Raw genomic sequence first — 27,993 nt, 5'->3', positions numbered from 1 at the left:
GGTCGATGTCGAGATCGAGATCGGGGGGTCTTCAAGGGCGGCGCCGGTGGTCTGGGTCTTCAAGGGCGGCGCCGGTAGTCTGTCAGAGATGGCGATCGGGGCTGGCCGGCTGTGGAGCTGCGCGGCCGGGGAGAGGAGAAGGCAGAGGTGAGGCCACGGCTAGGCGATCGGTGGGCTGCTGGGATCGGAGGCAAGGTGCAGCAGCGCGGGTATGAGGAGCAGCGACGGAATTGAGGCTGGAGTGGTGAGCGGAATAAGGATGAGGCCGGCTGTGGGGGCTTTGTGGCTGGATTTTTTTATATTTCTCTAGGGTTTTGGAGTTTTTTTTTTCTCTTGACTATTTGCTCCGAGCGTGCTGATAACGTGTAAAAGTAAAATTGAGATTGGAATTGGTCTACTCATTTCAGTTCATTTTTTTTTTTTGACTTTGTCAAGGGGAACCCAAAGGCTTCCTAGGCCCAAGATAAACCCCTTCGGCGCATGTGAAATGCTCCAACTGTGCATTGCAGCACAGTGCCTGGCCACTTTGACAGCTTCGGGGTTCGAACCTATTCATTTCAGTTCATAGTCCCTTTATATAGGGAGAGAATTACAACGGAAATATAAATTACAATGATGACATTAAATGCTGATTGATCTGTAATTGATGCTGATTGATGGTAATTGCTAATTTCTTGATTCCCTCTCCGTCAGTCACTTTGACGAAGACACATAATGTGTTTTTCCTTTAACAATAATGTGATTATTTGGTAAAACTATATACCAATGTAGTATGAGTGATCATAACCTGTTTCAAAGAGAACCAATCTTAAAGAGTTTCCACCCTTTAATGTTTTGTGTACGAGTATAGGTTTACAAATTCATTTTCACTCATAAAGTTGGACAATTTAGAGTTAGAAAATTATTATAACCCTTTCTTTTTTCGTATTTTCTTTTGAGCATCAAGAATAAATTCTCCATCCAGACTCTGCATCCTCTAATAATTCTAAGATTAATGTACACGGCAAACCTTAAGTCACACGAATCGGCCTCATATGTCTTCATACATCCCACATTCCCACCTCCTTTGCAGTTCGCACAGCTCAATGAGACGTCGTCGTTTGGTCCGTCACACTAGAATTTTTTTTGGCGGTTACAAAAACCTGACGTGTGACATGAGGTCCCCACAAAGGAGGCCGTAGTCACTAGAAAGCACAAGGGTGAGTGCTACGACGCGACACGGCCACACAGAGAGAGAGACTCTCTCAAACCACTATCCCTATTAAAGGATCATCATCATCATCATTTCGTCTAAATCCCGGAAAATAATTATATATATAAAAAAAAAGTAGAGGGGGGACTAAAGCAAAGCAATCAGAGATGATCGGAAGCTTTTCACGACCGTCAATGGAGGCCGTGCCTTTTCACGACGGCAACATCCACGACTTGATTGAGAGCCGATGCCTCGACGTTCGTCAAGTGAGTAGCTGCTCTTCGATTCTTGACCGGATAGGGTTTCGATTCTGTGATTGTTTGTTAGGTTTCGATTGATTGCTGGAGCTTTGTGGATGATGATTTTTTTTTTTTCGTGTTGTGTGTGTAGGATGTTAATCACAGCTTGCAGATGCACTCGTCATTGGTACGGCGGCTTTCTCAGGAAACGGAGTTGGAGGTTTGCTTCAACCTCACCGCTTCCTCTTAGTAAATATGCATCATTCATTTTCTCTGTGTTTTTAATTTTTTAATTTTTATCAATTTTGTTGGTTTGTTAATAATGTAATGCTGTAGATGCAGTTGTGAAGTAAAGAATGTGATAATAATCTAGGGAATTTTGGAATTTCGTAATATTAAGCAGCCAAAGACTGTGTAATCTTCTATTGTGTAATCTCGTTGTTGCCACCAACTGCAAAATTAAGGGATTTTATTGGTATAATTAAGGCCTTTGATTTCTTCTTGTAAGCTTCTCAACTGAATTTAACTAGAGCTTATTAGTACAGACGCTCGGACTTTTAAGGAGTCGGTTCTTCAGTTGAATACTTTGTGTTTTAGCAGTTAAAGTTAACGTTGTTTAACTAGTTCTATGTGGATGTAGGTATTTATGCATCAGTTAAGAAAATGTAAACGCAATGCATTTCGAATACGATCAAATTGTTTGTCTTGAGTCGCTTAAAGATGATACTGAATTAGATCGCTAATCTGGGAAACACCACCCGTTTTTGTGCTCGAGTAGGAGATTTCCATTAGTTATCGCAGGTTGAGTTGGACATTGTAATAAAAGTTGTGGGGCAGCTGGGTGAACTTTTCATGGTGGTGATAACTGCAGATCAAACTCTTGCACATGGGGTTAAAGTCATTTTTTATGACTTATGATTCAGGGTCCTAGATATTATACCAGTGTTCATCATTTTACATGTTCCCCGAGACACTTTATGAACTTGATGATAAATATACTGTTGTAAATGTTTTAAGTAAATGGAAGTAGTGTATAGATGAAACCCCCTTCTGGCATATATACACAAAAACAATGGTACAATATTGGCGCTCAAGTTTTATTGGTATCAAACTTGTATAATGATTAGGATAGGCTTATGTAGTGAAGGATGCGGTTAGAAAATCTGAAATGGTGGCCATCTTATATTCACTCTGGAGTAATGTCATGAACTTGTATTTACCTTATTTGCTATGGTTACTGATGTTAATGAACAATTCTTCATTCCCCTATCAGATATCTTTGTTTATGCTTTTTATTGAGACATTTGTGAAAAATTCTCTTCATTTGTAAATTATTATCGTTATTGTTATTTAAGCTGGAATTTCTACTATTGTCGTTTTATGACCCTCTGGTGGTGCATTGTCACCCTGATTAAGTATTCATCTCTCTATACATATCTCCTTTTGGTGTACAGGGGCATCAGGGTTGTGTTAATTCGATTGCTTGGAATTCTAGAGGTTCACTTTTAGTATCTGGATCAGACGACACACGGGTATGCTAGTCTTATCTTAATTTGTCACTTCACATTATCCCATGTGATAGATAGGTAATAAAATGAAAGAAACATTAGCATAATGAATAGGAAGAGTAAAATTATGGAAGGAAATCTTCACGCATGATGTGTTCAGGACATAGTTCATGATCAAAAGTACTTTTACTTTCATCCTGCAAGCTTTGTATGGATCAAAAACTTTTCTGTGGAAATTATTTTAATATTTTATTACACGCACTTTCTGTTACTATCTCTGCATGGATTAAGAATTATGTAATGAGATATATGGAGCTTAACATAAGCTAAATTCATTGGGATCATCTTGTTGTCATTGTGGTTAAGAACTTGGAAACGCTTCTAAGGTCCAAAATCAAAAGAAGATGAAATTTCGAGACTTGAAAAAATTGTCAACATGCATTTGCAACATGCAAAAAATTGTCAATACCTTCATGTTGTGCAGATAAATATTTGGAGCTATGCCGGTCGGAAGCTTTTGCATTCTATTGAGACTGGGCACTGTGCAAACATATTTTGTACAAAATTTGTCCCTGAAACTTCTGATGAGCTTGTTGTCTCTGGAGCTGGAGATGCAGAAGTAATGTTTTAACATTTGCTCAGTTGTTAATTGCTAATTCTATTTACTCATAGTTAACTAGCATTTATATGCCCTTCTGTTGTTGCAGGTTCGGTTATTTAATTTGTCTCAGTTAAGTGGGAGAGGACCTGAAGATAATGCAGTTCCTCCATCAGCTCTGTATCAATGTCACACAAGAAGAGTAAAAAAGTTAGCTGTAAGAATTTCGGATTTAGAGAAAGTATACATTCAATTCATTTTTTATACTTATTCTGTGGGGGGATGTTCATTGTTTCATGTATATCAAACTCGTCTTTACTTGCTGGGTTCTTGTACTTACTGCATTTCTTTATTTCAGGTTGAAGTTGGGAATCCCAATGTGGTATGGAGTGCAAGTGAAGATGGAACTTTGAGACAGCATGACTTTCGAGAGGGTACTTCTTGCCCTCCTGCTGGATCTGCTCATCAAGAATGTCGCAACATTTTAGTAAGTGCTTGTTCAAATTCATTTTATATAAGATGAAAACCCCAGTTGCATTTTGTAGTTTTATTAGTTAGACCTTTGGTAAGAGATATAAACTCTTGTTGCTTCACAAGTTCTTCTGATAGAGATTTATGTAAGTTCCATCATTTACCACCAAATAGGTCCTATCCTTGTGTAGACATTAATAAGACATTGAAAACTGGATTCCACAGTTTCCACCACATGAAATTAGCTCTGTTGACCAGGCACCAGAATAGATGCCTAAATGTAAAATTTCATCTGCATTAAATATTTGTTATAGATCACTTTTCTGGTGTAAATATGAAGCTCTTTTTGCTGCATTTTTCTTCAGTAAACTTATATATGGAAGCCAGAATCTTAGGTGCTTCTCTTTTGGCCCCTTTCCTAGAATCAGTGTTCTAAAACTCGGCCGCCCAGGCTGCCTAGGCGCTGGGCGGCAGCTCTCCGACTCGATTAATGGCAAATCGGTGGGATTGGGCGGCCTGGGCAGCCGACTAGGCGCCTGGGCGGGTAGATGATTAGGTGTTAGGCGGTCGAGATGAGTATTGAAAATTTTGGACTAGAGTTGTTTGAATTGGGGGATCTGGGAGGGGGTTTGGGAGAAGATGACTTTGGTGGCTGCGTGGAGATCGACGACAGTAAGGGCTTGACGGAAGATGGTGTGTCGCAAGTAGCCGAGTCGGGATCCAGAGGAGGAGGGCTTTCTTAGTATTTCTGCTCAGCTCGGAGGAGAGGCGCTTGGTGAGGTCCTCGGAGTATATTGATGACGACGGAGGTGTTGCAGCTGAAGCCCTTTTGAGGAATTTAATGGATGGCGTCGTTGTGGGGTGAGTTCTGGATAGACTCACCATTGTTGTTGGCTAGCTGCAGATAAGAATGAAAAATCAAAGCACAGCTTTGAGTGGGTGGAGGGAGATAAATCGCTAAGGGAAAAGGTCAAGAAACTTTTATCTCATGATCGAGGCACGTGGCAAGAATGGTGAACTTTTGGACGTATAGTCCAGGACATGTGGGATGAAGTACACTTTTTTTTTTTTTGGATAGAAGGGGACAATAACACACTCCCTATATATAATTATATATATATATATAGGCATTAAGTCTTGATATAGTCTTTATTATAAAATAAATGCTATAAAGTTAAAATTAAAATTAAAATTAAAATTAAAAAATACAAATCCGCCTGGGCGCTATTCCCCTAGCCACCGCCCGACTAGCGCCTAGCGATTTTTCGAACCTTGCCTAGAATCAATTTCACATACAATTCTTTATTGCAGCTTGACTTGCGGTCTGGAGCAAAGAAGTCACTAGCTGATCCCCCGAAACAAACATTTGCTCTAAAATCTTGTGATATCAGTTCCACTAGGCCTCATCTGCTTTTAGTTGGTGGGAGGTATTTGTTGTTGATTCTTATCAACGAGGTTAAGTATTTCAGCTACTCTTTCTATTTCAATTAATTTGTCTTCTCTGAATTTTTGCAGTGATGCATTTGCGCGTTTATATGATAGAAGGATGCTGCCTCCTCTGACATCCTGCCGGAAAAGGACGTCTCCACCTCCTTGTGTTAACTATTTCTGTCCGATGCATCTCTCTGATCGTGTTAGTTTACAGTTCCTAATTAAACTGCTGAAATTTGATCATGATCCTTGTGTCAGAATTAGAAGAACTTTTTTACCTTTTGAAACATAAAGCTCCTTGGTGCATCCTGTTTCTTGCACCCAATTTCTTCTAGAATAGGAAAAAGTAATTGCCAATGAAACTTCTGGATATTAATTACTAATTGAAGTTATAGCGAATTGGCTTGCAAAACATACATTTAATGCTGTTCTAATGTAATTTCTCAGGGACGTACAAGCTTGCACTTAACTCATGTTACATTTAGCCCAGATGGAGAAGAGGTTCTACTTAGTTATAGTGGGGAGCATGTATATTTGATGAACGTAAATCATGGTATTTTAATCAGCCTGGAATAATTTAAAAATGGTATGATATGAAAAAACCCAGCTTAATAATTTAAATTAATTTTTGCAATTTGCAGCTGGTGGAAGTGCTGTGCAGTATACTTCAGGAGATGCTTCAAAGATAATGAGCTTCATACCTATACTGAATGGGCTAGAACTGCAGCAACCAGCATCCAGTGTCTTCAGAAGTCGTCTTCCTAAAAGACGCAAGGCCACTGCTATGGTGTGTGCATCTTTGCTTCTGGATTTTGGTCATTCTTGTCACTTTTATCTTTCTGTGAGATTGTCTTTGCTAGTATCTAACACAGTTGCTGCAGCATGAAAAGTGCAGTAAACTAACTCAAATTGCTGAGAAGTCCTTGGAGGAGGGGAATTTTTATCATGGCATTGAGGCATGCAATGAGGTGCTGGATGGATATGGTCGCGATATTGGGCCCATACTAAGGCATGATTGTCTTTGTACTCGTGCCGCATTGTTGCTGAAGGTTCTTTTGATATCAAGCAAAGTTACATGGTTGGATTATGGTACCTTAATTTGAGATTCTCTGGGGCTTACTTCTTTCCCTTTTTTTCTTTTCCAGCGTAATTGGAAAAACGATGCTCATATGGCTATAAGAGATTGCTATAATGCCCGGAAAATTGATAACTCCTCTTTCAGAGCTCATTACTATATGTCTGATGCTTTATCACAGGTAATATTGTACTGCACTTGAGTGTATGATGGTCTGAGCTTTTATTGTTTCGTTGGATGGGTTAGGGGTGGAGGAAAATTGGAGTTAGGAAATAAATTGTACTTATATATACAGATAAGATTGATAAAGTAATTTTTCCATTTAAAAGCTACTGCAATATTGCCACCAAAGGATAACGCCAAATATATAAATTCTTTTGACCTTTGTTTTTCCACTTACCATAACATATGCAAGGAATTGTAGAAGGGAAAAGTTTATAATAAACATAAGGAAAGGAAACATGTAGCTTATCTATAACCATATAGTTACCTAAGCTTTCTTTTAGACGGTTTTTCAACTTGACAATTGTGGATATGGTAGTGGAAATTCAGATACACATTTACTTAGTACCGTTATCCTAATTCCAATTTGAAATAGTTGAGCATTGTAAAACACTTTTGGCTCCTATTCCTCTTGCTGACAGACCTGTAGTGAAAGCAAGGGTTTGTTTGAAGCTAATTATCAGTTATTTTGAGGAGCAATGCTGTGAACAAATTTCTTAAAGAATTGGGTTTATCTGTTACAAAAAAAAAAAAAAAAAAAACTGTTCATTATTTTTACGCAGCTGGGTTCCTGATACTATTCTTCAAAGGAAACTATAGCAGATATAAAGTTGTGGCATCAATGGCTTAATAGACCCCGTCATATCTCTGCCAGAGTATAATCACATATTCATGCAATATCTGGTGCTTCTTGCTCTCAAAATGTTGTCAGCTTGGCTTGATAAACTACTTTATGATTATATGTTTTCTGTATATAGCTAAGAAACATGTGTTAGATCATGAATGAAGTGAGAGAAGTTTGATAAGTATGGACTTTGGACCTGTCTTTGTTTTTGGTAAAGTATTTTTTTTTATTGATGAATGCTATTTTCTTGCAGTTGGCCAAACATAAAGAAGCTGTAGAATTTGCTATGGCAGCGCAATCTTTAGCTCCGTCAAATCCTGAGGTAACAGCACAATTGGAGAGTGTAAAAAGAAAGCTTGCTGCAGGTTTGTGACTTTGAGTGTGTTGTGCATTCTTTGATTCCCAGTAAAGTAGATTGTATATTTTTGAGTGCATCCTTTGATACTTTACTGCAGGTTTATAGATTTTTAATTCAGCTGTTAATTTTATCTAGTGTAGTAACGATGTGGCCTCTATATGTTGAACTGAGACTAAAACCTTTAGATAACTAGGGTAATAGCATACCGGAGTAATGTATTGTTTACAATTTGTTATATTCTGTTGTAGACAGACATTACTTTTTCTGTTAACACAGACACGTCCATATCTGGCATGTCAACATCCTAAATCTGGATATATGGCCTGCTGATATATTTGTCTTGTTCATTTGGATAAAGATCTTCTGAATTTGAATATGTAGTCTTGGGAACGAACCATATATTAATGAAGTCAAATTAAACATGAAAATATAACCTTTTTCATTTTCATGACACAGATAATTGAACACCTTGATAACTCTACAAATTTTCCAAGTATGAAACTGTTTAAGTATGAGGAGGGTTTCCCCCTTCCCTAAGGAAGAGTATGGGGAGAGCTGACATAGTGGACATAATTATTGTATCCTTAGGTGTCCAACAAAGTTTTTTCGTGGAAGTGTCATACAAACTCTATGGTGTAATGTAGTTGGAAAGGAGTGGAATCTGTCTCTTCTTTGATAGTCAGTGCCCCTATTTCTTGACCTGTTTTAGGACTTACTCATGCTTTAATAACCTTATCTCTAATATGGTGGGAAAATATGCATCAACCTAATTATTGATTATCCTTTTCTTCACCTTTCTCTCCAGCCTGGTTGGGTGGTCAATGCTATGTCACTAATGTTTATTTTAAATAGATGCCATTTTTGCTTTTTATAGATATGTTTTCTCCTTTATTTGGTTGATTTCCCATTTTTGAAGAGTTTGAACTCCCAGACTCCATGTCCAATAATAAGAGCAGTGCCTTAGTTTCACCGTCTAGTAAAACACACAGAAAAAGCTGTTTGGTTCAAATCAGTGTATTGTCATCAAGTTAAACATGAGAAAAAGTTGCAATTTTTTTACCGTTTGATTCAACTTAGTTAGTTAAAGGAAGCCTTTAAATATAGTAGTGATATAAAGAGATCAAATGTACCTCACTGAGTCACTGCTACTCATTCAAATATTTAAGTCTACTGCAAGTCGTCCTTAAAATGAATAGATTGAGAATATTAAGGACATTATTTCTTGCATCTTTATCTTTATTCTTGTTATGTAATATTAACTGTATAGTTCTTTGATTAGCTGAGTCTGAGAGAAATGGTAAGCCAAATGATGGGGCACCCAGGTCTGAACCTCGGGGAAGAGTGCTATCCCTTAGTGACATACTTTACCGATCTGAGGGTAATAGTGAAGCTTCACAAGATGGTCCAAGATCTGAAAGAGAGGATTCTGATTATGACGAGGAATTGGAGTTGGACTTTGAAACGTCCATCTCAGGTGATGAAGAGCAAGATATCGAGCCCAATATTCTACATGGAAGTGTAAATCTGAGAATTCATCGAAGAAGTGATTCTTCTAGAGAAGTTGAAGGGGCAAATGGCTCTTGTGGATCACCTTCATCATCATCTCAAAATGAAAGACTCCCGTATCAGGTCCTTTTCATACCTATGGTGTAAACTATTTCCAGATTGGTGATATGTAATGGTTTTGTTGAGTCACTTTTTTTTCTTTTAATATTTTATATATTTTTTTATAAAGAAACGTAGATGACATACCTATGTTGTTGAGTCGCTTTTGCATAGGCTTTATTCTATACGGAGCTGTGCGAAGTTATATCTTTTTAGCTATGTTTTTTAAGGCTTGATTACAATTGTTTTTAATCTTTCAACCAACTGGTGAAAGAATGGATCACTGTTTAGTGTAAAAAGTGGTTCACTTTTGTCACCTATTTGTTTCTTTCGACCTGATTTTTGCATTGGATGCACATCAAATATTCTTCATCTGCTGTATTATTTTGGTGATCCTATGCCCTTTAACGAAGGATGCATGAAGATAAATTGACTTTTGTAGGGTTGGCAGAAGCATAGGATATCATCTTTTACTTCAATATTTTAGATTTAATTGTTTGGTTTCCTCTTATCAGTTATTTTGGATATTTGTTATGTGAGACTGTCTATAAAGTGGCTTTATGGTAATACGGTTTTAAAATTAATAATGTTAAATGAACCACATTTTCATTTAGCTCATCTAACCACGATGGGGTATTTAGACATTGGACATTGCTAGAGACATGGTGTCAAGCCAGCGTTTTAACGCCACATGACATGGTGTGTTAAAGAAATGCCACATAATTTGATTAAATGTTGCACAAGAAATTATGGCATCTTTAGCATGGCCTTTCAGTATTATGGCCTATAGTTGTAATTGATAAAAAATGTTGACCTTAGTTATGCCTAGCACATTGTGTTGTTGTTGTTGGTGGTGGTGTTGCTGTTGTTGTCATGAATTAGGTTTAGTTCCCCTTTCTTTCTCTATTCTGAATCAGCCTCAGCAATAGGGAATTTCATTTTATTTTCGCACTGGTTGTTTTGTATTGTTGGTCAAATTGCCTTTCTTCATGCAGGATTTCCTCAAATTTAAATCCTATTGTTTTTTTCCTTAACATTAATGAAATAGTCTGTTCAAATGAATGTAATTCACGTGTCATTTCTTTTTCATTATATGTTGCAGCCCGCGGCAGTTATTGATATGAAACAGAGATATGTCGGTCATTGTAATGTTGGAACTGACATAAAACAAGCCAGCTTTCTTGGCCAGAGAGGTATGTCTTAGGGATAAGGATGTCATGCAATATTATGAGTCCTCAGTCATTCTTCAGGGTTGAATGTTACTGTTCAATGTAAAAATTTGGATTTTTGGTAAATGACCCGCATACCTCTATTCTCTACTTATGCACTGTGCTAGAGTGCTTCCCGCAATGTCTTGTTATAGAAGTCCTCATGACAAGCTTTTTGCTATATTTGTGTTTCAAAATTTGGTGATTAGATTTTCTTTGTGATTTATCTTCCTTTATATTTCAAAGTTTATGGTTTTTATAAGAGGTCAAAGAGCGCGTGCGCGCGCACACATGAATGCATCAATGCCCTCCAACATGCATATTGATGATGCCAAGATTCGTGATCTTGACTGTTTGCTTCAGTTATTAGTAATATATCAAAAGAAAATGTTTTGAGTTTTCAGGAAGCTTGTTATAATCATAAATACTGTTTTCTGTATTGATTTGCAGGTGAATATGTTGCTAGTGGAAGTGATGATGGCAGATGGTTTATCTGGGAGAAACGAACTGGCAGACTAATAAAAATGCTTCAAGGAGATGAAGCTGGTAACTCTTTCCCCTGCAGCACAAAATAATGGGAGTAGCAACTTCCTGTAGTGTTTTCATAACAATTTTTCATGTTCCTCTGCAGTTGTGAACTGTGTACAGTGCCATCCCTCCGATTGTGTTGTGGCAACTAGTGGGATTGACAGTACAATAAAGGTGAGTATTCTGAACTCAATTGTTTTGATTTTTTTCTTATTGGTTGGGGTTGGGTGATGTAAGGAAACATTCTGATATTTGTCTGGTTGATTGTTGTAGTTATGGACCCCAAGTGCTTCGGTCCCATCTATTGTAGCTGGTGGAGCCGCTGGACCAGAAACTGCTAACATTTCTAGCGTTTTGTCAGCTAATCAGCGCAGATTAAGCCATAATCGTGAAACCATCCTGTAAGGCTTATTAGATTCTGATTTCTTGCCCCACTTGCTGTAAAGAAATTTTTTTTTCTTTTTAAATTGATTTTGTATGTTATAAAAGGAAAGGTCCGTGCTTCCATATGGTTTTCATTCGTTTTTGTTTTGAAATTCGGTTGGCAAGTTTGCCCACATGTTTGCTACCATTGCTAGCAAACTTCCATGCCATGTATCTAGGTCAGTGGTACGGATTGTAACTTACAGATTTTTTTGGTACTGGTGAGTTATACAATACAACCTATAAAACAGCATGCCTATCAAACTGTATATTCCATGATTACCACCCCAGTTCTCTCCTTCTCCTGAGCCTTTTATAGAATGTTCCACAGGGAACTGTAGCTATTCAGCACTGCAAGTTCTCATGCATGCTGGGCTCAATTCACACATATCCATGTTTTTGGCGACCGAGGGTTTCCATTGGAAGCTGAAACTTCAAACTGACTAAGTCTGAACATGTATGAGGCCTATGCTTCAACCTCTGATATAGAGATGACTATGCAGTTGTAAAAACTCTGCAAGTTCTCATGCATGATAGCTTCATGCATATTCATGTTTTTGCTAACGACTGGTTTCTTATTCTAGCCTGAAACTTCAAACCTAGTATGTATGAGGTCTATGCTTCAAACCCTGAGATTAAGATGACTGAAGCAAATTTGTGATTGTCCAAAATCCAAATGGTGTTTTAGATGTTTCAAGTAGTCTAAATGTAGCCTTTCCCATGTATATTGTTTCATCCAATGACTAATGTAATTTTTGCTAGGTACAGCCGTTCTGAAATTTTGGAGCATTTTCGAATGCATGAATTTACTGAAGGAAGCTTGCACCCGTTTGAGTGTGCTCAGAGCTAAACAAGGTTATAACTGAAGCATGGAGGTAAAGATCATATCTTAATCTCTGAAATTCATTTTATTCTTGTTCTTCCAGAGTTTCATGTACATGGTTAGGGAGTGGCATCATAGTGAGTTAAGAATTTCAATGTAGGGGCCTTAGCTTGATGCGTCACAGTTTTGATTTGAAGTGTTGAATTGTTGTAATTTGTATTCCAATTGTATGTGCCCGGGCACACGACCAGACAAACGCAGTATATATACCCATACACATGGACTTAAATCTGATAAAATAGTCTTAAAAAAGGAATATGGGGATTGATACAAGGTATACAGTTAGAGTTTTAAGGTTATTTTGGACTCAAATTTTGACTGTGAGCTTATGTTCCACCATACTGTTGTTGAATTATGAAAATTACTTTAGCGTAGTATATTTCCTTTATAGATATAAGGAATTCTTTTGTGTAAATGCTACAACTTTTTCAACAGCTTAATTGTTTGAGGATGTTTAATTGTTTATTATTATTATTATTCAAACTATCTACTCACATTATTTTGTTACAAGTGATCCAAATAAGAGTCAAAGGTTTTATGAATTTATTTTAGTCGATACTGGCTCTATCAGTATTACTCATAACAAAGATAGAGACGTTCAAATTTCTCATTCAAAAATCCAAATCCGACAAGTTTTAACCTTTGAAAATTGGAATCAGCACCCAATGACTTCCAAACAATTTTCCCAAAATTTATTCCTCAAACTTTTATTTACTGGGATTATGGATTTGCTTGGTTCATTATCATTATTAGTTTTGGGTAGAAGGATAATATAATTCCTTAGTTTGTGAAATGGTAGAGTTAGTGTGACCATGCCCCCATCTATCCAAAATTTTGATAAGAAACTGTTATGGTTTAACGGACTCTGCACTAGTCTAGTCAGGTCATGCTTTGTTCACTTTGAAACCTCGTTACTGTTATCATGATCATTATCATTTTTGGGTAGAAGGATAATATAATTCCTTAGTTTGTGAAATGGTAGAGTTAGTGTGACCATGCCCCATCTATCCAAAAAAACAAAAAAAAGTTGGTGTGACCATATTTTGATAAGAAACTGTTATGGTTTAACGACTCTGCACTAGCCTAGTTAGGTCATGCTTTGTGTCACTTTGAAACCTCAAGTTTAAATTTGATAGACGGGTAGACGTTGGAAGTCTGCAGACATTTTTTTTTTACCTTGAGCTGAGAATGGGTTTTATAGATTTTGACAAGATGTGTATGATTCTTTGTTGTTACAGATAAATTATGCTCGACTGTAAATGAGACAATCAGGAATCTTGTGGATCATGGAAAGCATTATGGGATAGCCCTAAATAAGGCAAAAATAGAGAGGCACTGCTATGCTGTGTTCAGCTGTAAAGTTTTCCCCATTACAATTTGTCATTATCCCCCTCCAAGCATTTTCCTTGCCTGTATAGTATAGTAGAGATTCTCAACTTGAGAATGCTCTCGGTTTGTGTGTTGTTTTTGGCTCTCATGCTTACTATGTATTTATTTTGATTCTTCCTTAATGTCAATATTGTGTACAGTATAAGAAATCAGAGAATTCTTTTTTGGGTATTAGAGTTGATAACTATATATGTATATATTACCAACTCATTTTTTGTTTTGTTTTGTTTGATCTGATTTCCGCAAGTATGTTCACTGAACCTGTTTTCGTTGTGATACTTCACTTGCTGATTGAAGCTGAAGTATGTTATGTTAGTCATGCCAATGACGTCAGGTTGGGAATATAGTTGTCAGCCCCGACCTGTGGAAGGGTTAGAAATATAATCCTTTATGATTGCAACTTCATACGTTCTGCAATTTCAACTTTTATCCCGACCACACACTCCCACTGTTGCCCCTTAATCGACGCATACAATTGTTTGATGTGTGCATCATGAGTTAAAGGAATTAGGAAAGACGCATTTGTTGTGATATAATCTACCATACAACCATCATTACTTTATGACTGTAAACAATGTACTTAAAATTTCATCCTTGCATGATTGGATAGTTCCTATGTGATTTTGAGTTAGGGATGAAGGAAAGTACGTAAAATAATGTAGTGTGATAGCGAGTTTGCGCAGGGCAGTGCTTTGGTTGGGTAATTTCTGAATTTATCGAATACCTTTGGTTTAATAAACAACTTTTACTCTTTAGCACACGGTTGAGATTTGTTTGATGTTGTCTCGTTTGGTGTCCAGAAATTTCATATCTTATCATACATAGTTCCGGTAGGCCTTCCGGGTCGGCAGTTTTATGACTGGTGAGGGCTCGTCTCCACCATATCCACGCGAACAACCACCATATCCTCCTACACGTCAGTCAGTACAAGGAATACGTCAGTCAGTAAATGTGATACGATTGTCTTGAAGGTATAATTTGTTTATAATCAAATATGTTGTACGAAATTTATTGGTCCTGATAAGAAAAACAGATTTAGTTATGTTTTTTGTTTTTGGACCTTAAAAATTAAAAAGAAAAGAAGAGAAAATGAACTTTGCGCGGGAAGCAAGAGAGAAGAAGTTTTGAATTTTCAAACTTATGGGGACGTGCAGTCGTGCACATTTTCAACCCAAAGTATCAATCTCTCATCCCTCTCCTCCCCCCTTCTCCACTTGCAACCACCTCGGCACCATTCCTGCCCAACCATCAATCCTAGAGGCAGTCACAGATCATAGCCGTCAATGAACCCACCACCACCTTCACCATCAATACCATTCTACTCCGACGCCAGCTTCACAAACAGCTGCCTCTCGTCCATAGGAATCAGCTGCGCTGGTAGCTCCTTCACTAAGAATGCGAAGAAATTGCATAATGTTGTGGAGGACAAAGAGAGGGCATTGGAGGCCAAGAGAGAAGAGAAAAGAGGATTTTATTGGAGAATGAGTTGAAGAAGAGAGTCGAATATTCGCAAAGTTTCAGTGAGAGGAAATGAGGCCAAGAGAGAATTTCAGGCTGTAGAGAGCGATCTGGATCTGTATCACTGTTCTATGTCATGATAACCTGGTAGAAGATAAATTGTGCAGGTCATGGTCATTTGCCACCTTGACAGAAAAGTATAAAATTAGCATTAAAATGAAATTCTCAAAACAAGCCTGATCTTGTACTTACGGAGTCTGATGATGCCACTGGTCACTGGATATAATGTAACTACTGACATCTTTCAAAAATTTCTGAGCAAAGTATTATCTAAAAGCACTGGCTTCAGATGGTTGTTATTGGTTTTGAAAGTGGGTATTGGTCTTTGGAAGCTGGTATTTACCCTCTACAGGAAAGGGAGGTTCATTTCCGAATCCTATGAAGATTTTTCATGTTTTCTGACCATTTGAAAATTGAATCTTGTTGTGTTACATGACCTAAGTTTTATCTACTTGTTTATTGCTCTTCAGTCTTCACCGTGGTCTGGATGGACATACTATTTTTGCAAGAATTTTTCTTTGATCTGGTGTTTCACTCATGATTCATCAGATGGAAGCTCAACTGAACTCGTATAGAGACATGCACATGACTACACTTACAGACTTGAAGGAGAAGCCAGGAAGATGATGGATGAAGTCAAATCAGAGGAGGTAAAAACATGAATATATATTGTGGAAAGAGAAGCAGCTGAGGTTCTGAAGATCTGACCTTGTTTGCTACTTATTATTTGTTGTGTTTGCTGGGTTAAAGCTATCCACGGACAATGCAATTGAGCAAAACACTCTCTTCCTCAAAGGCAGAATAGAAATAGTGCATATAAGTTGGGTCTTTATTCATGAACTATTATGTTATATGTCCTTTAATTAATTAATCAGACATTTGTGAAATTTCATACACTGCCTAAGTGCCTAACCAACTTGTTTCTTGTAGAACTCCAAACTGAAATTGCAGGATGTGACCAAACAAACTGAAGAAGACTCAGAAGTGCGCTCGAAAACTCATTTCTTGGTTACTGCAGCTATGTTGGCAGATACTCACAAATTAAGGTTCCTTGCAAACCCAGTACAGCTTTCTGTTTGATTCAAGCCAGCGCTCTGAATCAGCTCAAGCCAGCAATGACAATCAACTCCACTAGGTTGTCGTTCCCGTGCCACTAATGATCATCTCATCCTTATCCTAAAATCCCAAAAATTCCCTTTCAACCCCACTATCGATCTACCGTGAGTTCTAATTGCTGTCCCAATTGGTGATAGCCTTTTCTGGACTCCTCATCAATTAATCTTAGAGCATTGTCCATAGACAGTTTGATGAACTTGGAATTAGTATTGGAGAGGAAGGATATTAGAGGTCACCGTGATTGTAATGTTCTAGGCTACTAGCTGATTTTGTAAGTATTCGTAAATACGGTACTTCTATTAGGCTACTAGCTGATTGTAATGTTTCGGGGTTGGCTTTTAGTTTTCTTTATTGGTAATGAGAATTGCCTATTGCATCAAGTTTTTGATCGATTTATTAACCTTTCTAATGAAATTGCTGGCACCAGGCCTCTATACCAATAGAAAAGGCCAGTGGCGCCAATACTATATCTCATAATCAACGCCTGCAATTGTTTGACATGTGCATCATCAGTTCAAAAACTAGGGAATTAGAAAAGAAAAAAAAAAGAAAAAACATCACATTTGTGTTGTGATTTGTAGACTACCTAAGAATTAATCACCATTACTGTATTTGCATAAATGAATATTTTGTGCTATTTTGACATGTTTGAACACGCAAATAAACAATGAATTTTGTAGTTAAGAGGAGCTGGAGGATGGTGCTAAGTCTAATTCCAAAAGCTCTATCGTGAGAGAGTCCAAAATTTTTAATACCATACATTTAAGTTTAGATAATATCATTTTCATTACAATTTGAGTTAAATATTGGAGGGAACTAAGTAGATTAGATTGTTAGAGCATCAGCATTTGAGAGATTAAAATGGAAACAATCACAAAAATAAAAAACATGTTTAACAACATGCAATTCACGTTGTCAATCATTTTCAATAACATTCGGCACATGTTGTAGATGTTAGAGTCGTTAAAAGTCCAAGAGGTCTTAACATCACGCTTTGCACGTTGTTTAAAATAGGCAAAGCAATTTGTTGTAATTATTCAATAATGAACTTTGCACGTTGTCATATATTTTCGACAACATTTCAAGCGCGTGTTGTAAGTTTTAACAACACTCTCGACATGTTGTCTTTAGTTTTTGACAGCATACATTGTACTAAAATATTTTATTTATAATTTATATGGTATGATGCCATATTACAAAATACGTTGTTATAACATTTCGGTATATATTATTGCACCCAATTTGCTGGGTTCTTCTTTCATGTACCTCCATAAACATTCACTATTAGTTAACACATTCACATGCCAATATTAGTACACTTTAACCATATAAAAGAAAACTATACATTTCATTAAAAGTACCACATTCTCTGATACATATATTCTTTACAAAACATGCATGACAAAGTACTTAATTCTTTGTGCATTATTGGTAATTGACAAAACATGCTTGGTATTTCAACTTCCTGACCTACATACCACTCTAGTAACGCAAAAGCATATCATAAATGTAATATTTACACCGGTAATTCTCTAAGAAAACAAGCCTGATCTTGTACTTACTGAGTCTGATGTTGCCACTGGATATAATGTAACTATTCACATCTTTCAAAAATTTCTGTGTAAATATTATCTAAAAGTACCGCCTTCAGATGGTTGTTGTTGGTTTTGAAAGTGGGTGTTGGTCTATGGAAGCTGGTATTTACCCTCTACAGCAAAGGGAGGTTCATTTCCGAATCCTATGAAGGCTTTTCATGTTTTTTGACCATTTGAAAATTGAATCTTGTTGTGTTACATGACCTAAGTTTTATCTACTTGTTTATTGCTCTTCACCGTGGTATGGATGGACATACTATTTTTGCAAGAATTTTTCTTTGATTTGGTGTTTCACTTCGTATAGGAAACAGACACATGACTACACTTATATATGTGAAGGAGAAGCTATATATCCAGAAAGACGATGGATGAAGTCAAATCAGAGGGGGTAAAAAGTAAAAACATGAATATTGTGGAAAGAGAAGGAGCTGAGGTTATGAGTCTAACCATGTTTGCTACTTATTGAGAATTTTGTGATTTAAAATTAAATTTATTTTATTTATTTTTTTATTTATTGTGGGTGTTATTTTTCAATATTATCTTCATTATCTTATTTATGATTTTGACCAGTTTTCTATAGGGTCTATTCATACCTCCAAAATTAGCACTTGGACCTCTCCATTTTTCCAAGTGATAGTTGACTTTGTCAACTCATATCAAATTACCAATAAAGACACAAAAGAGAGAGGGGAAAAAAAAAGTCTCTTCTTACCTCCACGAACAATACGTTGTCTTCAACTTGGAGAAAACCTTCTCCTCCACCATAAATCCTAAAATATACATCAAAATCTATGGAAGACATCACTTACTTCGTTCTTGACCTTGTAGATTGAGATGATGTTTCCTGCGTAATCACCCATGGGTTCCTTAACATATATCTCTGCAATTATAGGTCATGCTACTATGGTCAGTTACTTTCTTTGGATCAATTGGACCTTTAATTGATCTTTTCTTCTTGACATGTATTTGTTCATACTGAGAAATAAAGACAACGAAGATGCATGGCTTTGCTTTTATTTCCTACCGGGTATGTTGTAATGGAGTATCTCTATCTCACAAAACCAAATTTTTTTGCGACCCTATTGAACACCAATGCTCCAAAAGATGATAATCGCCAATGGAAGTTCAATAATCTGTTGAAATCATGTGAAATATAAAACAAGGGTGTCTCTCAATGTAGGAGAGGACGCTGGGTATCATTAGAGGTTTTGAATAATAGGGTTTAGAAAAATTAATAGGAGAGGACACTGGATGTCTATCAAGTTGGAAATGAATGATAAAAAAAAAAATGGTAGGTGTGTTAAGATGTTTGTTTGGGTTCATTTAGCAACACACATTTAGAATACATGTATTTAAAAAAAAAAAAAAAGGCTTTTATTGATTTTATTGGATGAAGGGTATTGTGGGAAAATTAGGGAGGTGTAGATAGCATATTGATTATATGTAAAAGTAAGTTGGAGGTTACCCACTACTTATGTACGAAGTCATGGGTTCGAGTCACCATTGGGGCATGAGTGAAACCCTTTGATCCTCTTTTTTAAATAATAATAAAAAAAAAAAGTTGGAGGTCTATCGAATGGAGAGGTTTAAATGTTAATTTTGGAGGTATGAATAGAAACTATATGGTTAATGAGGCTATTGATGGTCATGGTAAGTGTGGCCTATATAAGGATACATGGCTAGAGTTGGAAGGCAAATGGTTGAAAGACAGATGTGGTTGAACATATTGTCGGATATGAAATGTCGAGATAGTCGGATACATATGAAGGATATCGTGAGAAGAAAAAGCACTGCACCATCATGCAAGCACTCTAGCACAACACCCAATTTTCCTAAAGTCCTTTTCCATATTATACAATATATCTATTTTAAATACATACCATTTTGAGTGCACAGGTGATTAAGATTCAATTAATGGAGCTTCTTAGCTGCACGACATAGCTCGAAGAGTTGTTGTATATATCTTGGGAGAAGTTCATCATTCAACCCTGTGCAGTAGAGGACGAATATTCTCTTAGGACAGTGCACCTTGCACGCCTCGACTCGATAAGTTTTCCTATATAAAAATCTATATATTATACTATTTTCTTACTTTATTTTATTTTCTTATCTATATCATTATTCTTATTTCCTAAGATATTATGATATTATTTGTGTTTTAATTTTACAGGAATTCCATCACATACTTTTTACAACAATTCTTTGTTCACTCTTGTTAACTTAGAAGTATTGTGTTTGCTGGGTTAAAACCATCATCGTGATCGGCAATGCAATTGAGCAAAATACTCTCTTTCTCAAAGGCAGAATAGAAATAGTGCATATAATTAAGCTGGGTCTTTATTCATTAACTCTTATGTTATATGTCCTTTAATTTAATTTTTCAGACATCTGTGAAGTTTCATATATACACTGCCTAACCAACTTGTTTCTTGTAGAACTCCAAACTGAAATTGCAGGATGTGACCAAACAAACTGAAGAAGAGACTCAGAAATGCGATCGTAAGTTAACTCATTGCCATAATTGACTTGGTTACTGCAGCTATATATGTTAGCAGATACAAAGGTTCCTTGCAAACCCAGTACAGCTTTCTGTTTGATTCAAGCCAGTGCTCTGAATCAGCTCAAGCCAGCAATGACAATCAACTCCACTAGGTTGTCATACGCGTGCCTCTAATGATCATCTCCCCCTTATCCTAAAATCCCAAAAATTCCCTTTCAAACCCGCTATCGATCTACCATCAGTTCTAATTGCTGTCCCAATTGATCGATGATAGCCTTTTCTGGATTTTATCCTCATCAATTAATCTTAGAAAAGGAGCATTGTCCATAGACACTATGATGAACTTGGAATTAGTATCCGTGATTGTAATGTTCTAGGATACTAGCTGATTTTGTAAGTATTAGTAAATACGGTACTTCTTTTAGGCTAGTAGCTGATTATAATGTTTATGTTGGCTCTTAGTTTTCTTTATCGGTGATGAGAATTGCCTATTGCATCAAGTTTTTGATATATCTATTAACCTTTCTGCTGAAATTGCTGGCACCAGGCCTCTATACGAATTAAAAAGGCCAGTGGCGCCAATGCTATATCCCATAATCAACACCCGCATGCAATTGTTTAACATGTGCATCATCAGTTCAAAAACTAAGGATTATTTAGAGAAAAAAAAAAATCACATTTGTGTTATGATTTGTAGTCTACCTAGGAATCACCATTACTGTATGTGTTAGTGCAATGTTTAATTGATTGGCATTTCCTAAGCACAACAACCAAGAGTCATGTTTTCATGTAATAACTTTCTACTCTTGGATCCTTAGAAGAATGGAATGCTTCAAGCTTCAGGCACAACTCTCATCAATCAGGTATGTCTTGAATACATGTGCATGCTTGTCAAGTGGTTAGGACTGAACTTGTCTTTAAATCCTATTGTAGGATGCAAAAATCTTTTCAATCATAATGTACTAATATGCGAATTTTTGGAAGGTTTTATCCAAAGCATTCAAACTTTCTTAAATTGGTTTATGGGCTTTTCCTTTCAAACATCTGATTTTAATCCATGGATAAAAACCTCTTTTGAAAGCACAACTCTCATCAATCAGGTATGTCTTGAATACATGTGCATGCTTGTCAAGTGGTTAGGACTGAACTTGTCTTTAAATCCTATTGTAGGATGCAAAAATCTTTTCAATCATAATGTACTAATATGCGAATTTTTGGAAGGTTTTATCCAAAGCATTCAAACTTTCTTAAATTGGTTTATGGGCTTTTCCTTTCAAACATCTGATTTTAATCCATGGATAAAAACCTCTTTTGAAAAGCCTTTCCGTAGTAGAAACCCTAGGAGACCCTAGTTCATTCATATATATATATGTGTGTGTGTGTTTTTCATGTTGTTAGGGTTGGGACACTAGAACAGAAAACATATATCTGCTACGTTTATAAAGAGCTTTATGATCTTTCATCCTCAGAAAGTATTGAGCCAAAATTGTTGTTGAGAATCATTCATAAGCTGTTCCTTGTTTAGCTTTTGAAGGATTATCAAATCCCAAGCTTTTTCTGTCAAAAAAGTTTTCTGGTTTTATGCTTCATGTGTGTTGGTAGTTCATGCATGATTTGTGCCTTGAGGTGATTGACAACCGAGGTGAGAGTTGTGCCATCTCAAGATTGACAAAGGAGAACAAGTTCGCTGATCTGAAAGTAGCAAAGACGAGAAGACACCGCTGCCCACTAGATTGGTTCTAGTAGATGAGTTGTGTAAGATCTTTATGTACTTTCCTATTCATATAGTGGATTGTTCACCGGCATAGTGCGCGCAGTTGTTTACCTCTTTGGAGGGTTTTACTGCGTCAACAGATCTTGTGTTAGGTGTGATGAGTTTACTTTGAATGGTTTGGTTAATTGAGTAAAGCATAACATCGTCAGACTTATTGAGATTGATCTGCAGTTTCGATTAGGATTCAAGTTATACTGCAATCCTATATCAGGATGCGAATAGGCCTGCACTCCTAAGACTAATTCCTAAAGTTGTTGACATACTGATAAGTTCCGTTAGTTGGGAAACACATATCCATTCTGTAATTTCAGTATGTGCGTAAATGAATATTTTGTGCTATTTCGACATGTTTGAACACGCAAATAAACAATGAGTTTTGTAGTTAAGAGGAGCTGGAGATGGTGTTAAGTCTAATTCCAAAGGATTTGTTGTGAGAGAGTCCAAAGATTTTAAAAAAAATTAGATAAGTGATTCATTTAACCATACATTTAGTTTGGATAATATCATTTTCATTATAATTTGGGTTAAATATTGGAGGAAATTAAGTAGAGTTAGACTGTTAGAGCATCATGAGCAACATTGAGTTAGACTGTTAGAGCATCAACAACATTAATTGAGGTAGACTGTTAGAGTATCAGCAACATTTGAAGAGAGATTAGATTGAAAACAATAAGAATAAGCACTGCAAATTTAGTTTTACACACTGAAACAAAACCAAGAATCTAATCAATTTTTCCCTTCACCTAAAATTCAAGGTAAGAGGCTCTTGTTTCTTCGGAGCGAAACCGAAACCTAGAAGTTTTCGCGTAGCAGGTGGCGGCGCTCCAATCCTTTCTGCAGCAGGGCGCTCTGGCGCTGCAAGTGGTAGAAGGATGAGGCTTCACCTTCTTCGTGTGTTTGCGGAGGTGAAAGCCGAAGGTTCAAATATTGCTTCGGGTTTGTAATCGCACCCGGTTTTGTTTTGGGGAGGCTTTCAGCCTCGACCAGGAGAAGGCAACGACAGGCTTTCGGGGTCTAGAGGAGGACCGCGGTTGGAGACGTCCACTAAGGCTTTTGGTTCGCGTTTGCAGGGCCAGATAGTTGCAGCGAGCAGATTTGGTAGGCGGTGAGAGGGTTGTTATGGCCCCCTGCCTGGGAGGCCACCAGACTGATGAGGGGGTGGCAGATGGCTTCTTGGAGGTTCCAGATCCGGTCGGCAAGGGTTTTGGGAACGTAGGGTTTGGGCAGCGGGTCTTGGCCTCTGCCTTCATGGGTTGCAGAGTTGTAGTCCAGTGAATTGGGCCTAATTAGTCCAATTCCCCTATTTTCTCCCTCTCGGTCGGATTTGATCTTCTTGGGGGTGGTCTGTCCTACTATTTGTCCTGCACCTGTTCCTAGCATGTTGTCGTGGGTGTGTTGAATATTGCGACGTACACCAGGAGGGTCTTAGGCGTCAAGATGTTCAGAACATTGGTTCCATTTTAGGGCAGTGTAGGATTAGGGGGTTTTTAATTTCTGCATTTTTTTCAGCAGTTCCTTTAGGATTTTAGTCTTTTGGACTTTAATTTTTTGGATTTCTTTTGGATTTAGTTCTCTTCGTGAGCATGCGTTGTAATATGAGGGGTGTTCTGTACCCTTCATGCTTGACCGAGTGAGGTTGTATGATTTACCATCAATGGATTAGTCTTCTGTTGCCCTCAAAAAAAAAAAAAAAGAAGAAGAAGAATCTAATCAATTTTGACTGATTCTCATGAACACTTTCCATTTCTAGTCCTTCATTAGAAATTGAAGCAATCAGACCCATAATTTCTAAGCGTTGTTTATTAATAGCATTCAAGTGTTTTCAATCTTTATTTATACTCTTTACATTGGTCTTTGTATTACTATGTCCACAAGTGTGGGACCAAATATGATTCAATTATAAATCTCTCTTGCTATTCCAATTCATAATTCTATGCATACCTATTATTTAATGGATTATCAAAGAAGAGGCAGCACAGAAATTAAAATTAGGGTTTTTCTCTCTACCTACTTCTAAAGGCCGGTTTTTGGTTTCTGGAGATCATCCTCGTCCGGCGGCGCCTAGACGCACCGGCTGGCCTCTGGCCTCGTCGTCGTATTGAGGTTGACTGCCGGACGGGTATTGGATGGGCTATTGCTCAAGGGATGCATCTGATGGGGTTTGCTCGAGGCTTGTGGATGGTCTGGCTGGGATGGTGATCAGAGGTAGTAGTCGTGCTAGAAGTTCCGACAATCGAACCTTGATGATGACGGCGCCACTGATCTGGCTGTATGGTGGTGGGCTCGGGGTTGGTTTCTCTCCGTGGCGGTGTGGGTCGAGGCGGCGTGGCTCGTGCGGTTTGGGTTGTCGACGGTATGCTCGTGGCGGCGCGGATCGAGGGTGGGATGCGTGGGCTGAGGCGACGTGTCCGGCGCGGTTTTGGGTAGCAGGAGGTGGATCGTGGGGCGCAGATCGAGACGGGGCTGGTCGTGGCGGCGGACGGAGTTTTGGCTAGCTGGTATGTGCGACGAGGACAGAGCTTGGCTGGCAGGTGGACTGGACCGGACCAAGCTATTGGGCCTTGGGTGGACTTCTGCTTGATAGATATCCCATTTGGGCTTGAGTTTATGGGCTGGGGTTTACCCTAGTCCAGTAGCTGCTATGTTGGGCTAGGGTTTAGGCCCTTAGCCCAACCCTATGTTTTTAGTTTTGTCTAAATTCCATAAATTCCTTGTATTAGGAACCTAGATTTCTAGCGCCTCTAGCGTAGTACCAAAGAAGGATCTCCGCTATCTCTACGATCTGAAATGTATAATGAGTGTGTCTATTTCTACGTACCACTGTGGGTACTACCACACCTTCTTGATCTGTCTAGTTGAAGGCAACAGAAGGGTATGTAATGGCCATTCTGGCATGTGATGAATGCAACTAACACCCGATTTGGGTTTGATTCAAAAAAAAAAAAAAATTCATAATTCTATGCGAGCCGAATAAGTAGAATGATTCAATTATAAATCTCTCTTGCTATTCCAATTCATAACTCTATGCGAGCCGAATAAGTAGAAGAGTATATATACACAATGTTTCTAACTTAAATTCGAGTGAGTAGAAGAGCATACAAATATTTCTAACTTAAATTCTGGTTATGGGTAAAGGGCTAAGGGCAGAATGATCAACATATTAGCACAACTGCACAACCAGTTATTAAAAAAGAAGAAGAAAATATTAGCATAACCGCCTAAAAATTACTTTATTTAAAGAAAAGTGAGTGCAATCTCAAGTTGAGATTGCTGAGAGAAAAAGAGAGAGAGAGTTGGTTTTTGGGTGACTGACAAGAAAAGGGTTGTTTGTGGAGGCTGCTGTGCTCACATAGTTGTGGTTGCCGAAAGATAGAAAGAGTCGAAATGGGTTTTTGGGAAGGATTTTGAGTTAACGGGTTCTAACGGGTTTAGCACGCAACGCCCGTTAATTTACTGGTTTTTTGCGTGCGGGTTTTTCTTATCCCGGATTAATAAATGGGCGGGTTTTTAGCGTGCGGGTATCGTGCGGGTTACAGGTTTAAATGCCAAGCCTAATCTCAACCAATGATATAGACTATAAATAGTTAAGAAAAGATATGAAATGAATTATTATTTGTTAAACAGCGACAAGTGTGACTAGTGACCCACTAATTCTAACTTAACGTTGGGTTTTAATCACAAAACGCCTCGGTAAATTTCAGATTTAAAAAATTAAAAGTAAATAAATATGAAAAACATTAAACTATTTCTCCTAGAGATGACCTCTTTGGGCGGGAAATAAACCAAGTTTTGAAGTTTCAAGTTTTTGGGGATTCGCCGACCAAAATTTCAATCTCTCATCTCCACTACCAAATTGGAATCCCACCTGAAAACTTTCACAGTTAATATGAGAGGCATTCGGCGACCCAACCCGTCGATGAACCCACGGCCACCGCCACCATTAACGCCGCTCGACCACTTCTGCCAGCTTCGCCAGCAGCCGCCCCTCCTCCATCGGAATCGGCCCCGGCGGCTCCATCTCCAACGTCGACCTCTACAAAGACTGCTCCTACCAGCAATCCGCCCTCCCCCGCCTTCTCACTCCCTCCAAGTCTTCCTCAAATTCCCCATCCCTCCCGCCAGAGAGATCACCGAAGCCCTCAAATTACTCGTCACCGGCCTCGATTGGCCGTCACCGAAGCTCGAGGACGACCTCCCGTTCATTATGAAATCCCTAAAATGCCCTTTCAAGCTCAACAAGTCCATGATTCGAAACCCCCACCGTCAATTCGCACCAGTGGCCGAATCTGCTTGCCGTGATTCACTGGTTGTTCCAGCTCGTTCGTTACAACGATCACCTCGATCGGAATTCGGAGGCGTTTCTGGATAACAACCTCGTGGGGCAGTACACGTTGCAGAGCTACTCGCATTACATAAGGGGGCAAGATGATGAAGCTGAGGAGGTGGATCGAGAGTTTGTGGGGAAGTTCGAGAGGCAGAGGGACGAATCGGAGGAGCAATTGATCGAAGGTTCTGCAGCAGCATGCGGCAGAGCTGGAGGCGGAAGTGGAGGCATTGAGGTCGGAGCCGTCGCTTAAGGAGGCATTGGAGAGGGAGAAGAGTATGCTGGATGAGGATGTGAGCAAGTTTCGTGAGATGATTGAGAATCTCGACAAGAATGTGAAGAAGTTGGAGAAGGCTTCGGAGGAGAAAAAGAGGGCTTTGAAGGCCAAGAGGGAAGAGAAGAAGAGCATTTTGCAGGAGAATGAGGAGTTGAAGAAGAGAGTTGAATCGCAGAGTTTTAATGAGAGAGGGATGTGGAGAGAATGAAGAGGGAATTGCAGGCTGTGGAGAGGAATATTGGGGAAGCGGAGCTGGCTAGGAATGTGTGGGAGGAGAAGGTTTGGGATTTGGATAAGATGCTCGGCCCCAAGGTTAAGGAGCTGGAGGCTTTGGCCATGGAGTGCAACCAAGTTATGAGGAGGTTTGTCATCCCTCCTTATAATTTGATATTTCAGTTTCCATTATATTTGGTTTGTTTTGTGGTTAACTGATTATTTACTTTGCGTTCGTTATGATTAGCTTTGATGACACATTTCATTTTAAGTTAATCCAATAGCTGTACTCATGGAGCCACTAAACTAATCCTGTACCTTTGTTTGTTCTTAAAACTAACTTGCTTCATCTTTTGAATGTAAAGAAGCCACTTGTTATTTGTATGCTGTACAATTGTTCTTAGGTTGTTTCCTTCCCGCCCGATGTTTTGGCTGCTTTCTGTTCAAGTGTTACAGCTGACAATACAAGAAATTTTGATGAACATTTTTAGTTCTTTGATGAAATTGGTATCTTTTTCACTATTGCAGGTTAAAACTTTGTAATGGCTTTCAGTATGTATTGAATCCTAAGGGGTCAGCAGCTGCTGAGGTGATGGGGGTTGATAATAAATCAACTTTAAAGCCTACACTTGACTCATACTAAAAAAATAAAGAAGGATTCTGTGGAAACACTGGATGAGTTGATTATGCTCCAGCGTCAGTCGAGTGCACTTTCTGCTGATATCGAGTAAAAAAGAAATGATATATCAACACTTCAGTCGCGTCTTGATGAAGTAAGTGGATAAACACCAAGTCTTTCAATCAGATTAAGGTTTCTGCATGGGAAACAAAATGAGATCTTGTATTACAGAATGACATTACCAATATCTTGTTCGGTTATTCAAAAATTTAATGACGAAGCAACTAGAAGCTATTTGGGTA

General features: G+C 38.1%; 1 protein-coding gene and 1 pseudogene across 2 annotated transcripts; both read left to right on the top strand.

The window, feature by feature from the left end:
* The first annotated feature begins 1,219 nt into the window (after positions 1-1,219).
* On the top strand, positions 1,220-14,015 carry LOC133743264 (protein ALTERED SEED GERMINATION 2). 2 transcript variants are annotated; one of them, XM_062171131.1, is made up of 20 exons: positions 1,220-1,458; positions 1,583-1,651; positions 2,886-2,963; positions 3,424-3,558; positions 3,647-3,754; positions 3,896-4,024; positions 5,320-5,435; positions 5,524-5,641; positions 5,887-5,992; positions 6,081-6,226; positions 6,321-6,488; positions 6,585-6,695; positions 7,615-7,726; positions 8,999-9,348; positions 10,427-10,517; positions 10,983-11,078; positions 11,164-11,234; positions 11,334-11,461; positions 12,246-12,358; positions 13,605-14,015. In XM_062171131.1, the coding sequence occupies exons 1-19, from the start codon at positions 1,360-1,362 to the stop codon at positions 12,331-12,333; spliced, it is 2,319 nt and encodes a 772-aa protein (XP_062027115.1). In that variant the 5' UTR covers positions 1,220-1,359; the 3' UTR covers positions 12,334-12,358; positions 13,605-14,015. The 2 variants fall into 2 exon arrangements, with proteins under 2 accessions (XP_062027115.1, XP_062027116.1); XM_062171132.1 differs by having other exon boundaries at positions 1,221-1,458; positions 12,252-12,358.
* A 12,037-nt stretch (positions 14,016-26,052) lies between these two features.
* On the top strand, positions 26,053-27,993 carry LOC133746295 (kinetochore protein NDC80 homolog; annotated as a pseudogene).

Source organism: Rosa rugosa, chromosome 4 (genome assembly GCF_958449725.1).
Source record: "Rosa rugosa chromosome 4, drRosRugo1.1, whole genome shotgun sequence".
In the NCBI taxonomy this organism is placed as follows: Eukaryota; Viridiplantae; Streptophyta; class Magnoliopsida; order Rosales; family Rosaceae; genus Rosa; species Rosa rugosa.
Note: the sequence above shows the minus strand (reverse complement) of the source record. Positions and strands in the feature narration are given on the sequence as shown.

Excerpts from the sequence above, each read along its gene's own strand:
- LOC133743264 (XM_062171131.1), top strand. The coding sequence starts at position 1,360 with ATGATCGGAAGCTTTTCACGACCGTCAATGGAGGCCGTGCCTTTTCAC. Across the intron at positions 1,459-1,582 it reads GATGCCTCGACGTTCGTCAA|GATGTTAATCACAGCTTGCA; the intron begins GTGAGTAGCTGC and ends TTGTGTGTGTAG. Across the intron at positions 4,025-5,319 it reads AAGAATGTCGCAACATTTTA|CTTGACTTGCGGTCTGGAGC; the intron begins GTAAGTGCTTGT and ends TCTTTATTGCAG.